The 14,539-nt window shown below is 46.5% G+C and overlaps 1 protein-coding gene across 1 annotated transcript in view; it reads left to right on the top strand.

The window, feature by feature from the left end:
- The window catches only part of Klf10 (Kruppel-like factor 10), a 6,632-nt gene extending 1,135 nt beyond the window's left edge, over positions 1-5,497 (top strand). The window contains exons 2-4 of the mRNA XM_013012552.1: positions 2,164-2,397; positions 2,491-3,400; positions 3,790-5,497. Coding sequence (XP_012868006.1) covers positions 2,164-2,397; positions 2,491-3,400; positions 3,790-4,049 — 1,404 coding nt within the window. The 3' untranslated portion in view covers positions 4,050-5,497. The remainder of the gene's footprint in view (positions 1-2,163; positions 2,398-2,490; positions 3,401-3,789) is intronic.
- Positions 5,498-14,539: the final 9,042 nt, after the last annotated feature.

Genomic DNA, 14,539 nt, shown 5'->3' on the forward strand with positions numbered 1-14,539 from the left:
CCTCGGCCGGGTCCCCGGGGTCTGCAGGCGGGAGGAGGGCGGCGGCCGGGCTTCCGCGGGAACTCAGCTCCTCCTCCCGCCGCCAAGGCGGAGTTCTGGGCTGGGCCCGGAGCGGGTGCGCCCGGGGAGCTCCTCGTCCCCGGGTGACCCAGCCCCGGCCTCCGCCAGGGGCGAGAGCGAGGCCCAGCCCCGCTGTCGGTTCCTAAGGGAACGGCGGCTCGGGGGAGCTGGCAGGGGCGGGCTCCACTAGCGCCGGCGCCGCCCCGCCCTCCCTGTGGGCCCCTCCCCGCCGGGGCGGGGGTGGGGGGGGCCCGGGGCTCAGGAAGTAGGGGAAAGGTGACGGCGCGGCAATTCCCAGTTCACGTTTCCTGCGCGGCCCCGGGCAGCCGCTGATCACGCTTTGTTCACATGCCTCGCCCCCACCCCCGCCTCCGCTCTGGGCCGCTCAGCCAATCAGAGTGCGGGCCGCTGGCAGGCTGGCCAATGGCACGGGCCGGGGCGCGGGGACGTGCTCGCGGAGAGGAATGTTCCCAGTGACTCACCCGCCAGCCTCAATGAGGTTAGGGCGGCCCCAGCGGTTGGTCTCGGCCAGCGAGGATCTCCCCCGCCGTCCGCCTCCGCCCCCACCCCCTGCGCCTGCCTCCCTGCCCGCGCTTCCCTTTCCTGCCGGCCGCCCCGATCCCTTCCTTCCCCACCCAGTTTCCCTTCCTAGCCCTTCCCGGCTCTGGCTCTCTCTCCCCGACCTACCTTTCTTTTTTCCTTTCTTTGCTTGCGTGTCTCTGGAAGCTTTTACACATGCCTGCCCTGTGTCTGTGGCGGCTTACATAAAAGGCGCGCACGATTATGCAATTGCATTGTTAGTGACATTTCCACAGCCCTGGCTCTTGTTTTTAAGGATCATCTTTAATCCAAGCTTCAAGAATAAATACAGTGTAACTTATGAAGACTCTTGGTATTTTTACACAAGCTCCGTGAAAAATAGGGAGTTGTCATTGGGCCTTTAAAGAAGTTAATAGACGTTCTGTTTTGATTCTTGCAGATTTCTCACGTAGTTATACTCTCTGGCTTCGGCCTCTAGTATTATTGAGTAGCAAACATTGTGTTAAAGGCCCAGCAAACGAGTATATAGGCATTAGATGAAACTTGGACAAATAAGCTTTGCATTTTTCATCTCTACCTACGTAATCAAGTTGTCAGTTTTAGCTTTCAAATAGGAATCCCTGAGGATTGTTCGATTTTTTTTTTTATTTCAAAACTATTCACAGGGGTTAGACCATTCAAAGATCGAACCCTGGTATTGTATAAGAGATTCCTATAATCCTATTCAGGAGGCTGAAATCTGAGGATCAAGTTTCTAAGTCAGCATGGCACAAAAGTACTTGAGACTGACCCCAGCTAACCACCAAAAAAGTTGGACCTGTGCTTATGGAGTATGAGCCTTGAGCAAAAGGAAAGAAAGGTAGCACCCAGGCCCTGAGTTCAAGGCCCAAGATTGGCACTCACACGCAAAATTACTAGTACTGCAAAACTAAACAAAACTTTACTTTGTACCTGTAATTTGGAGAATTTTTCTCCCTGGCGCCAGTGGCTCACACCTAACTACTGAGGAGGCTGAGATCTGAGGATCACGGTTCAAAGCCAGCCTGGTCAGGAAGAGTCCGTGTGAGACTCTTTATCTCCAATAAACCACTCAGAAAACAGGAAGTAGCGCTGTGTGGCTCAAATGGTAGGGGCTAGTCTTGAGCTGATGAGCTCACAGACTCAGAGTTCAAGCCCCCTGACTGACAAAAACAAAAAACTTTTCTGCAGAATCCTCCCTTAATTTTGCCTGACCTCAATCTCAGGTGGCTACTCTAGAAAGACAAACACATTTTTCTTCTCAGCGAGTATTACTATATGCGAGGCACAGATGCATTGAGAACATTGTTCTTCGTCCCCTTAATGCTGATAAGTTATTCCTCTTTGTATTGCAAGGAAATCAATATTCAAGCAAACTAGATTGGGGGTATTACTACCATGAAGACTGGGTCATCTGACCAGTGGAAAAAATGAATTTTAGCTTGGAAAGGTTGCAAGTTTTGTTTGTTGTTTTTTAAAAGAAAATATATTTCTTTGTGTCATTGTGTGATGAGAAGCTGATAGCTTCATCTTCTGTTTTTATAGGAGGAGAGAATGGAAATGATTTCAGAAAGGTCAAAAGAGAGTATGTATTCCTGGAACAAGACTACAGAGAAAAGTGACTTTGAAGCTGTCGAGGCCCTTATGTCTATGAGCTGCAGTTGGAAGTCTGGCTTTAAGAAATACCTGGAAAACAGACCTGTTACTCCAGCCTCTGATACATCAGAGGAGGAGAGTCTGCTTCCAGGCACACCTGACTTCCATGCCATCCCAGCATTTGTAAGTGTTTTCTTAAATGGGTGTAAATTATATAGTTTATTACCGTTTACATAATGAAATGTTAAATTTCTCATATGCATTTCTCTTCTTCAGTGTTTGACCCCGCCTTACAGCCCCTCTGACTTTGAGCCCTCTCAAGTGTCAAATCTGATGGCACCAGCGCCACCTACTGGACATTTCAAGTCATTCTCAGACCCTGCCAAGCCTACCGTCCCTGTACCTTTCAAAGAGGAACAGAACCCAGTATCTACCCCCAAACTCCCCAAGGCTCAGGCAACAAGTGTGATTCGACATACAGCTGATGCCCAGTTATGTAACCACCAATCTTGCCCAGTGAAAGCAGCTGGCATCCTCAACTACCAGGACAATTCTTTTAGAAGAAGAACCCACCTAAATGTGGAAGCTGCAAGAAAAAACATTCCCTGTGCAGCTGTGTCACCAAACAGGTCCAAATGTGAGCGAAATGCAGTGGCCGATGCCGACGAGAAAGCAGGTGTGCCACGCTATGACTTTTCTGTGCCTTCCTCAGAGACTGTCATTTGTAGGTCTCAGCCAGCCCCAGCATCCCCGCAGCAGAAGTCTGTGTTGGTGTCTCCACCCGCAGTGCCCACAGGGGGAATGTCGCCTCTGCCTGTCATCTGCCAGATGGTTCCTCTTCCTGCAAACAACCCCGTTGTGACCACTGTTGTTCCCAGCACTCCACCCAGCCAGCCACCGGCGGTCTGCCCGCCTGTGGTGTTCATGGGCACTCAGGTGCCCAAAGGCGCAGTCATGTTTGTCGTCCCTCAGACCGTAGTGCCGAGCCCAAAGCCTCCAGTGTTGAGCCCCAACGGCACCAGACTCTCTCCCATTGCTCCTGCACCTGGGTTTCCCCCTTCGGCAGCAAAAGTCACTCCTCAGATCGACTCATCCAGAGTAAGAAGTCACATCTGTAGCCACCCAGGGTGCGGCAAGACCTACTTTAAAAGTTCCCACCTGAAGGCCCACATGAGAACACATACAGGTATGGATGGAACTCTTGTTCTTTGTGTCTTTAGAACGAATGTGGACATGGAGCGAGTTTGGCTATGATCACATATACAAAGCAAGCTTGTTAAGGAAGAACTTGCTTTATCAACGGGTAATACTTTACCAGAATTCATTCCCCTAAAAGACTTTCTGTGGACTTTCATTTTTAACTCAATGGCTTTTTAGATGCCTGGGTCGTTTAGTCAAAGGATCTTGAAAACTGTTAGACTAGTTGAGGCCCAATAGCCATTTGGCTTTAGAGTTCCTGAGAAGAGTATCGCAACCATGATGAAGTGAAAGTAGCAAGTAGAGCAGTACTCATCCTGTGATAACTCAGTAATTTCTTAATGTATAATAACGATAACCTGAATTTCTCTGTTCTAGGAGAGAAGCCTTTTAGCTGTAGCTGGAAAGGTTGTGAAAGGAGGTTCGCCCGTTCTGATGAACTGTCCAGACACCGGCGAACCCACACAGGTGAGAAGAAATTTGCCTGTCCCATGTGCGACCGGCGGTTCATGAGGAGTGACCATCTGACCAAGCACGCCCGGCGCCACCTGTCAGCCAAGAAACTCCCAAACTGGCAGATGGAAGTGAGCAAGTTAAATGACATTGCTCTACCTTCAGTCCCTGCACCCAACCAGTGATGGATGAGGTGAAGAATGAGAACTAACTTTAGTCCCAGCTGGGAAGCAGTGGTGGGGTCAGAATACTTCCGCTACAAAAGTCTGTGGCCCTGGAATGGGGCTGAGTGTAGCCTATGACCTGAGGTGGAGCCCAGTATGGGTCACATGACCAGTGCTTTGGCCACAGGCCCATCACTGCAGGGCAGGTTTCATTTACCACCTGAGAGATGAGGGCTTGTGTTCCCTTGAGTATGGTTTGAAGGTTTCAGGTGAGGTCACAGGTAGCACAGGTTTAGAAGGTGTGCACCTCTGTTACTTTTTTTTGTTTTGCTACACTTGAGACCAGTTTTTCAATGTGACTCTTCTCAAGCACTGGTTTCAAGAACAGAGAGACTAGAAATCACGGTACAGATATGGACATCAGAAATCAGTTTGTATTATTATACAGATTGTCATCTTTTCCTAGAGTTATCTTGTTCACTATTTCTAGTCTTTCCCGTCAACTTCATGGGTGTAGTTACTGAATATATCTTGAACTATCATTTTCACACTATTGGTATTTGGAATTGAATGAAGGCTGTACATTGCTAAAGGAGAGGCCCGAGGCGTTTGGAATCCTTACTCATTTAATTGCTTTGAAGTACAGCTACAATTTTCATTTTGCATTTTTGTTTTGAAGGTTTAACAAATGAGTATTTAGGCATTTTATTATGCTTTGGACTTTAGTTTGCCTGCAGTTTCTTGTGTAGATTCGAAAATTGTATATCAATGTTTTCTGTAGACTCTAAGATACACTGCACTTTGTTAAAGAAAAAGATTCTGAAAATGAAAATACATTTTGTAAAGAAGTATATCAGTAATTTTAGATAACTCCTTGAAAAAGACGGCTCACGTTATCCGTAAAATACCCTTACATTATGAAGATAAAATGTGTGCTTTATTAAATTACAAAATTAGTGACCATTATTTACAGATAGATAAATGTCCTATTTATTTATATGAGTTTTTCGGGGATGTAGAGGTAGGTAGGTAGAGAAATTATTATTGCCAGAGTATTTACTTTGTTTTTCAACTTGAAAATATAGTTATGTTCTCCTTACCACCCCAGTTTTGGAAGTACTCAGAAAACTCCCATGGAGTCCTTCCACAGGCCAGGAAAGTACTCTGCCACTGAGCTACATCTTTGGCCTAGCACAGGGGCTTTTATTAATTAACAGCATTTCTGTTCTGTTCTGTTGTATAGTAGATGATCTACACAGTGGTAAAATTGTTTAAAATACATAGTGAAAATACCACCATATATTCCCATTTAAAGGTTTTCTGGCATCAAAACTTGGAATCTTGGTTTAAAAAAAAGTTTTTTTTTTCTTAATTAGAAAAAAATCCTTGTGAGTTACAATTTGCACAATGTTTCTTTTGTTGTACTTTATATCTTGTTTACAATAAAGAATTTTCTTTGGTATACTTAATAGCTTGTTGTATTTGTTAACCATTTTTAGTCCTCACCTTGACAATGATTACATAGTGTCTGATTTTCTCTTAGAGTCTCATTCAAATTGAGTATAGAGGGTGCTTCCCTATGAATCAAGAGTTTAAAAAATGAGGCCAGCTAGCTCTATCTTAGTTGAAATGTGTGATCCAGCCAGTTCTAGAAAACCAACACATTTTAGTTTTAAACATTCTTGTGCATTTCGGTAATTTGAGATTAAGAGCTCCAGCCCTCAGCAAAACCTTGTTAAGTAGCATTTTAAGATAAAATAAAATGAACACTACAGTAAATAAGCACAAGCAATGAGACTGCTGTGGCAATAAAAGCCTGACCAGAGAGTGAAAGACCATTCTAGAAGTTGCATTAATTCTGACTAGAAAGTGATTGATGCCTTACTTGCAACAAGCATTAGTATTCAAACATGTCCATGTTTGCATACCATGTACCATCTGAAGAGAAATAAACTGCTAGTCACTCATCAGTAAGGATGTACTCTAAAATCCCTAAGGTCATGCCCAAATTCATGGGTGACCTAGAATCTGGCTTACTGTTGCATCCCGATGAGGGGCAGTTGTAGGATGGGTGTCTAGTCATCTGTTCACCTGTTGTTGCTTTTTTTCTCTTGGCAATTTAATACCACTGATGTTCAACATAGATGTTGAAGAAGATCTTTGCTCTTAGGAGGCTTTGCTGTTGGGTAATACGGGCTTCACAAACACCCCTGGTGTAACAGGTAGCAAGTGTCCAGAAATGGTGCAGGAGGAAGACGGAGGAATTCTGCCTATTCCCATGCCTAATAGTAATGACATAGCAATGAGACTGCCATTGTCACTGTTCTTCCCAATTTTAGGCAACTGCAACGTTAGGAACCTTGAAAGGATTCAAATAAAGCACTTCAAGGGCTGGGAAGGTGGCTCAGTGGTAGAATGCTTGCCTTGCATGCATGAGGCCCTGGGTTCGATTCCTCAGCACCACACAAGCAGAAAAAGCCGAAAGTGGCAATGTGGCTCAAGTGGTAGAGCGCTAGCTTTGAGCTGAAGAGCGCAGGGACAGGGCCCAGGCCCAGAGTTCACGCCCCACGACTGGCAAAAAAAAACCCACTTCAAGTTAAATGGCAGCACATGCTGTAATGTTGATAAGAAGTTGCCCACAAATACATTTGTAGCAGATTCTGCTATTTGTGTAGCTTAAATAGTTCAATTGATAGTTCCCTGAGATGATGAAATTGCTGATAGCTCTTAACTGTTAATTTATTTTAGATATTTTTAGACCTACAGAAAGTGGGAAAAATAGAACTAATAGGATGTTTGTTTTTTTTTGTTTTTGTTTTTTGCCAATCTTGGGGCTTGAAATCGGCTGGTGTATTGCCCCTGAGCTTTTGCTGAAGACCACTTGACCCATATCAACACTTTGGCTTTTTCTGAGTAGTTTATTGGAGATAAAAGTCTAATAAACTTTCCTGCCTCTCGTGGCTTCAAATCACAAACAAGCCTTAGATCTCAGCATCCTGAGCAGCTAGGATTACAGGGGTGAGCCACCAGTACCCAGCTCCTATATGAATTTCTTATGTAGTCCTTGTAGAGCTGTAGAGTACTTCCAAGCTAGCCATAGTCCAATACTTGTAGATTTTGTGCTGTCTTCTTGGTATAGGATCTGACCTATTGTGAGTTGCATATAGTTCACATATGTGTCTAGCCCTCTGGCTATCTCTGGTAGTTCATGTCTTGTCTTGTGGACAGCACTTGCCAGTTATTTTGGAGAATGCTGGATGCTGGTCAAGATCATTCTAGCTGATATTTTCTGATAATTAGATGGGGCCTGTGCATGTTGGGAAAGCCTCCTCACAGGGGTAAGGCCCGCAGCACATTAGCACGCCAGGAAGATGTGCTGATCTTGCGGTCATGCCAACCTGCAGGAGTTTCCCACGAAGCTTACTGCTTGTTAAACATTTAGAGGTAGACACTTTCAAGACTATGCAAATAACCCGTTTCTCCTTAGACTTTCCCCTGCTCACTTTAGTATCCTTGTGTGGTTCTTGGCCTTATTGCTAATTCTCTCATTATGTATTCATTGAGATAAATCCTGCGAGAAAAGTTCTTGCTTCTCCATTTATTTATTTATTTATTTTGGGTCCGGTCATGAGGCCTGAACTGGGCCTGGGCGCTGTCCCTCAGCTCTTCAGCTCAAGGCTAGCGCTCTACCACTTGAGCCACAGTGCCACTTCCGGCTTTTTGCTTTTTGCTTATGTAGTGCTGAGGAATCGAACCCAGGGCCTCTGGCTTGCAAGGCAAGCACTCTACCACTGAGCCACCTTCCCAGCCCTCCATTTATTTATTTTTTTAAAGTTTACATTAGCATAGATTCATAGGTATGTTCACACTCAATTGTCCCAATTCTGGCCCTTGTTAGCTCTTAGACTATTTAACCATATCTGGTTGATGGGAATTACATAGGTTCCAACCTAGCCTTTCTCACTAGAGTGAGAATGAGAATAGTCTTGTGTTAGTGATTTTACTTTTGTGGTTTGGGGGTGGACAAGGTCTTACAATGGAGCCCGGCCTGGCCTGTTACGATCCCGCCTCGCCCTTCCGAGTACGAGGATTACGGATGTGTGTCACCAGGCCCTGTTTATTTTACAAAAAAAAATTTTTTTTGGGTCCGGTTATGGGGCCTGAACTCTGGGCCTGGGCGCTGTCCCTCAGCTCCTCAGCTCAAGGCTAGCGCTCTACCACTTGAGCCACAGTGCCACTTCCGACTTTTTTCTTTTTGCTTATGTGGTGCTGTGGAATCGAACCCAGGGCCTCAGGCATGCAAGGCAAGCGCTCTACCACTGAGCCACCTTCCTCCTATTTTACAATTTTTTAGTTTTGGTCGGTTGTGGGGCTTGAACTCAGGGCCTGGGCACTGTCCCTCAGCTCTTCAGCTCAAGCTAGTGCTCTACCACTTGAGCCACAGTGCCACTTCGGCTTTTTCTGCTTATGTGGTGCTGAGAAATCGAACCCAGGGCCTCATGCATGCGAGGCAAGTACTCTAACATTGAGCCACCTTCCCAGCCCCTACAATTTTTTTTTTGTATTAATCTTGGAAATCTTTTTTTTTTGTCAGTTGTGGGGCTTGAACTCTGGGCTTGGGCGCTGTCTCTGTGCTCTTCAGCTCAAGGCTAGTGCTCTACCACTTGAGCCACAGCACCACTTCCGGTTTTTGAGTGGTTTATTGGAGATAAGAGTCTCATGGACTTTCCTGCCCGGGTTGGCTTTGAACCTGGATCCTCAGATCTCAGCCTCCTGAGTAGCTAGGATTACAGGCACGAGCTACCGGCGCCCAGCTTAATCTTGGAAATCTAATCTATATGCTTGGAACATTTCAAGAACTCTGGTAGCCACAGGGGGTTAGTGGCTGCCACAGCCAGCACAGGTTCCATGACCCTGCACCATTAGGCTCCCTTCCATTGCCTACCTTATAATAAACTCTGCCTTAATATATAGGAGCTCTTCTGTTGATTCCCCTGCCCTTTTACCTTGACATTTCCCCTATCGTAATAATCATTATCCTTGACTGAAATTGCTTCGTGTCTCAGCTTTTGCCTTGGCTGTAAAACTCCGTGAGGACTATGACCCTGTGGGTCTTGTTCATGGCTTTATCTCTAGCATCTAGCACAGGCTGTGCTGAACACGTAGCAGGAACTCACCCAATCTGGCCAAACTGAAAACAGATCCTAGAGATGGCCTAGGTAGTTGTGGGCGAGGAAGATAATTAGGAAGTTGTTAATATACAGGGCATGGACAAGAGTGGTGGAGACCCAACAGAAAGGGAGGAAGGAATGAGGATGAACAACGCTCAGACAGGCCCTTCCCGGGAGGCTCACTAAGTACTTCAGCCCACAATGGCTAAGAAGTGTTACCTCCACATATACCCTCACCTTGCTCTCTGGAGAATGTTCCAAAGAGGCAGGGACAGCATCGGGGACATTTACCAAGGGCACTGAGCAGTCCGTTAAGCTTTGGAGCGTGACAAAAACTTTTGGGAGGCTGGGAAGGTGGCTCAGTGGTAGAGTGCTTGCCTGGCATGCTCGAAGCCCCGGGATCGATTCCTTAGGATCCCATATACAGAAAAAGCTGAAAGTGGTGCTGAGGCTCAAGTGGTAGAGTGCTAGCCTTGAATAAAAAGAAGCTCAGGGACAGTGCCTAGGCCCCAAGTTCAAGCTCCAGGACTGGCAAAAAACCAAAAACTTCTGGGAGATGACAACAGGGGAGCAGCTGATTGGAGTTCTTTCTTCCAGAGCTGTCTGGCACCTGAATCCAGTCCTGTCCAGCCGCTGGCTTCTCCACAGGAAGCTGTGCCCCGGGATGGCATCGGGGAGCAAGCACCCATCAGCTTGACGGAGGTAGCAGGCTTCCACCGAGGAATGGAGCCCCCAAAATGAGCAGATAGACACACATGGCAGAGAGAGGTTTATTATAAAGAATTAGCTCATGGGATTATACGAGTTGGAGACCCAGAAGAATTTACAATTGAGTTCTAGCCCAAATGCCAGTAGGTTCAAGACCCAGGAGGAGGTATTCATGTGTTTGGTTTGTTTTCCTTTTGTTGTCATTTTTTGGTAATGCTGATATTTAAACCCAGGGCCTCACCCTTGCTAAGCAAGCACTCTACCATTTCAGCCACATGCCTGCCATTTTTGATAGCCAGTCTTAATTGTGGGGGGTGGGGGTGGGGGTGGGAAAGGATGAAGCTGTATGCTGAGCTGAGCGACAGCATGGGCATGTGTTGTTCAGTTAGAAAACAGAGTCAGCACAGACGCAGCCGCAGCCCAGGTATCAGTGGAATTCCTGTTTGATTCCCTTGTCTTGACCCCAGCTTACAGCGCATTCTCCAAGGGTGAGCTCAGCGAATTCATGATCAACCGCCCAGGTGCTCACCACACAGGGGCTGCAATAGCTACCGAGTGATGTCCAGAGTCAGATATCCCATGGGAGCAAGGGTCAGTTGGAGTAACAAAAATATCTTTTCCTCCAAGGAAATGATCAAGCTACTTCTGCCCAGAGTCTTCTAAATTATGTGTGTTTCACATGAGCTTACCCCGATTTCCAAAGAATCACAGCTCTTATCTCTTTAGCTTGTACTAGCAGAAAGACAAAAACACCACCAGGGCCCTGGTGAGCAGTGCAGGGCAGGGCAGGGCAGGGCAAAGGCTATGAACTGCTATTTTCCTAGTGGTGGGGATCCCTTTGTGTTAACTCAGGAGGCCTTCTGGAATGAATGCCTTCATGTGGGGATTTCTAGATACCTCATGGTGATCTATTCTATGCACCCAGCATTAGTTTCTTAGCTGCTTTAAGGATAGGAAAGAAACAGCACAAGGCCAGCAATGGCTGCCTTATACCTACTTTCCATGGGAAGGAAAATACAGATACTAAATGGGCAATAGTTTAAGAAAGGCAGTATAGTAGGTGGTTAAAGGCAAAATCTCTTCACTGTTGGGTTTCAATTTCTAACTCCACCCCTTGTTGGCCAATTGACTTTAGCTCAGCTGAGATGGAGTACAAGGAGGAAGTGAACTGGAACTTGTAAAGCAACAGGGATGCCTGGCATGCTAAGCACCATACCAAGGGTTTTTGTTTGTTTTTTATCAGTCATGGGGCCTGAACTCGGCCTGGGTGCTATCCCTCAGCTCTTCAGCTCAAGGCTAGCGCTCAACCACTTGAGCCACAGTGCCACTTCCAGCTTTTTCTGCTTATATGGTGCTGAGGAATCAAACCCAGGGCCTCATGCATGCAAGGCAAGCACTCTACCACTGAGCCACCTTCCCAGTGCAACGCACCAAGGGTTTTTAAGAATAAGAATAGAGCCAGTGATACTGTGGCTCATGTCTGTAATCCTAGCTACTTAGGAGGCTAAGATCTGAGGATCTTGGTTTGAAGCCAGCCAGGGCAGGAAAGTCTATGAGATTTTTTTTTTTTTCCCCAGAGCTCCAGCCTTGAGTGAAAAAGTTTAGGGTCATAGCTGGGTGCCAATGGCTCACACCTGTAATCCTAGCTACTCAAGAGGCTAAGATCTGAGGATCATGGTTTAAAGCCAGCCTGGGCAGGAAAGTCTGTGAGACTCCTATCTCCAATTAACCATCAGAAAACCGGAAGTGGCACTGTGGCTCAAGTGATAGAGTGCTAGCCTTGAGTTGGAGAGCTCAGGGATAGTACCCAGGCCCAGAGTTCAAACCCCATGATTGACACACACACACACAAAGCTCAGGGAGCGCACCCCAGAACCAGAGTTCAAGCCACAATGCTAGCATGCACACACACACACACACACACACACACACACACACACACACAGAGTAAGAATGGCTGTGTTTCAACAGCCACAGAATCCTGCCTGGCTCAAGTCCTATTTGGGGTCTTTGCTCCAAAGAGAGAGGGAGCTCTTGTGGACAGCTGTACATGTCCAGCATCTAGAGGGACCTGAGTGTTGCTTAATCATAATGACTAGAGGGAGAGGACAGGCATCTGAGTCCCCGATGGACAGATGCAACACTGGAGCTACAAGCTGGCTTCTGCTCCCAGGCTTGTGGCTTGAGTGAGGGGTGTTTGACTTTTCTTCTTTAGCCCAGGGTTTTGAGGGCTGCTTGGCTTTGTTTCTGGTCCCTTTAGCAGCTGTGGAGCTAATGCTTTTTAATGGGAGTAAATGTGGCCTCACCCAAACTGCCATGCCTCTCATGGTCAGTGTGCAGGCATTCTGGGTGGTCTTAAGTTGCCGCCAGCCCCACTGTCCAAGGGAACTGGAGCCAGCCCTTGGCCTTGGCCCTGACTTCTCTGATCTGGTTTGGCAGGGTTAGCATGGAATCTGCCCAGTGGCCGTGTTTGGTACAGGAGAATGAGCAGACCAAACAAGAACTGCTTCAGGTCAGGCTGGTCCCAGGAGACTCAACCCAGCCCCAGACTAAATCCTCCCTGGGAAAATCTAGAAGTACAGTTCTACTCTCTTCTGCTCAGGAAGCTGAACACTGACCACTGTGATCCTGAGTCCAGCCCTGGCTTCCACTGAGATCCTTTTGTAGACATTGCTAAACTTCCCTGAGACACAATTTTCCCAGGAGTAAAATGGACATGATATTAATATTTATCTTTAACAATTTTATTTGAAGGTTGGCTGCATGTGTTACATTTGAATTAGCTCACAAATAGGAGGTGTCCATAAATGTGTATTAGAAAGCTGGAAATGGTGGTGTATACCTGTAATCCTAGTGCTTGAGAGGCTGTATTGCCAAAAAACCTACATAGACAAATTAAAATTTTAAGGTACATGTTAGTTTGCATTTTTTGGGGGGGTCTGGTCGTGGGGCCTGAACTCTGGGCCTGGGCGCTGTCCCTCAGCTCTTCAGCTCAAGGCTAGCGCTTTACCACTTGAGTCACAGCGCCACTTCCAGCTCTTCTTTTTGCTTATATGGTGCTGAGGAATCGAACCCAGGGCCTCATGCATGCAAGGCAAGTGCTCTACCACTGAGCCACTTTCCCAGCCCAAGTTTGCATTTTTAAAAAGATAGTGGTACTGGGATTTGAACTCAGGAGTTCCCAGATATTCTACAGGTATTCTATCACTTGAGTTACACCCCTCACCCTTCTTCTTCTTTTTTTTTTTTTTAATTAGCTGTGGGGCTTGAACTCGGTCTGAACACTGTCCCTAAGCTCTCTTGCTCAAGAGTAGTGCTCTACCACTCTAAGCCACAGTGCCACTTTTGGTTTTCTGGTGGTTCATTGGAGATAAGAGTCTCATGTACTTTCCTGCCCCCGATGGCTTTGAACCACAATCCTTAGATCTCAGCCTCCTGAGTAGCTAGGATTATGAGCGTGAGCCACCAGCATCCGGCCCTCATATTTTCTTACTGCCCATCTTCCCTTCCCATTGCAACAGTGTCCTGTTTATTCCTGTTCCTGCTCCTGCACTTCTTTTGCCTTTTTGACAATCTCTTTCCCTCCCCTGTCCCCTGGCCACAGTTAACCTTGTTCATTATGAATGCCCATTTCAAGGCAGGAAAAAGGAAGGGCCCATCACATAACCAGCACCAGAGTCTGTATTAATTTTCTAGAGCTGCCAAAACAGACCACAAGATTCTAGGGGAACCTTGCTGATTCCTCCATATCATAGATAGACCTGCCTGTGACCAGCCACCAGCTGGCATTCTTGCCCAAACCCTGGGCCTGTACTCATGGGACACATACTGAGGATCTTTATGCTAGTGACTTTGACATCACTGGACAATTCCATGCTGCACAGCTCTGTATCCAGACAGCTGTTTGAGGAGACCACTAGGTAGTGACTCTCCACAGAGCATCCTTGTTTTGGGGGTAGGGATAGGGAACATAAAGAAGAGAAACTGGCGCTGGGAATGTGGCTTAGTGGTAGAGTGCTTGCCTAGCGTCCATGAAGCCCTGGATTCGATTCCTCAGTACCATATAAACAGAACACACCAGAAATGGTGTTGTGGCTCAAGTGGTAGAGTGCTAACCTTGAGCATGAGAAGCTCAGGGACAGTGCCCAGGCCGAGTTCAAGCCCCAGGACTGGCAAAAAAAAAAAAAAGAGAGAGAAATTGAAATAATTTTCATAGTGCACATTAATATTGAATTTTGTTTTCATGCAATCACATAAAGATAGTACGTTTTGTTTTTGGCTAGTCATGGGGCTTGAACTCTGGGCCTACGCGCTGTCCTAGAGCTCTTCAAGGAGAGTGCTCTACCGCTTGAGCCACAGCACTACTTCTGGTTTTCTGGTGGTTAATTGGAGATAAGAGTCTCACAGACTTTCCTGCTCCAGTTGGCTTTGAACCGGGATCCTCAGATCTCAGCCTTCTGAGTAGCTAGGATGACAGGCGTGAGCCACCAGTGCCCCTCTGGTTTCTGTTTTTATTTATTTACTTTTTATTATTTTATTAATTTATTTTTTTGTTATTATAAAGTTGATGTACAGAGGGTTTACAGTCACATAAGTCAGGCAGAGTACCTTTTTTGTGGACAATATCATTTC

The sequence above is a fragment of the Dipodomys ordii genome, unplaced genomic scaffold, assembly GCF_000151885.1.
Source record: "Dipodomys ordii isolate 6190 unplaced genomic scaffold, Dord_2.0 Scaffold17, whole genome shotgun sequence".
NCBI lineage: Eukaryota > Metazoa > Chordata > Mammalia > Rodentia > Heteromyidae > Dipodomys > Dipodomys ordii.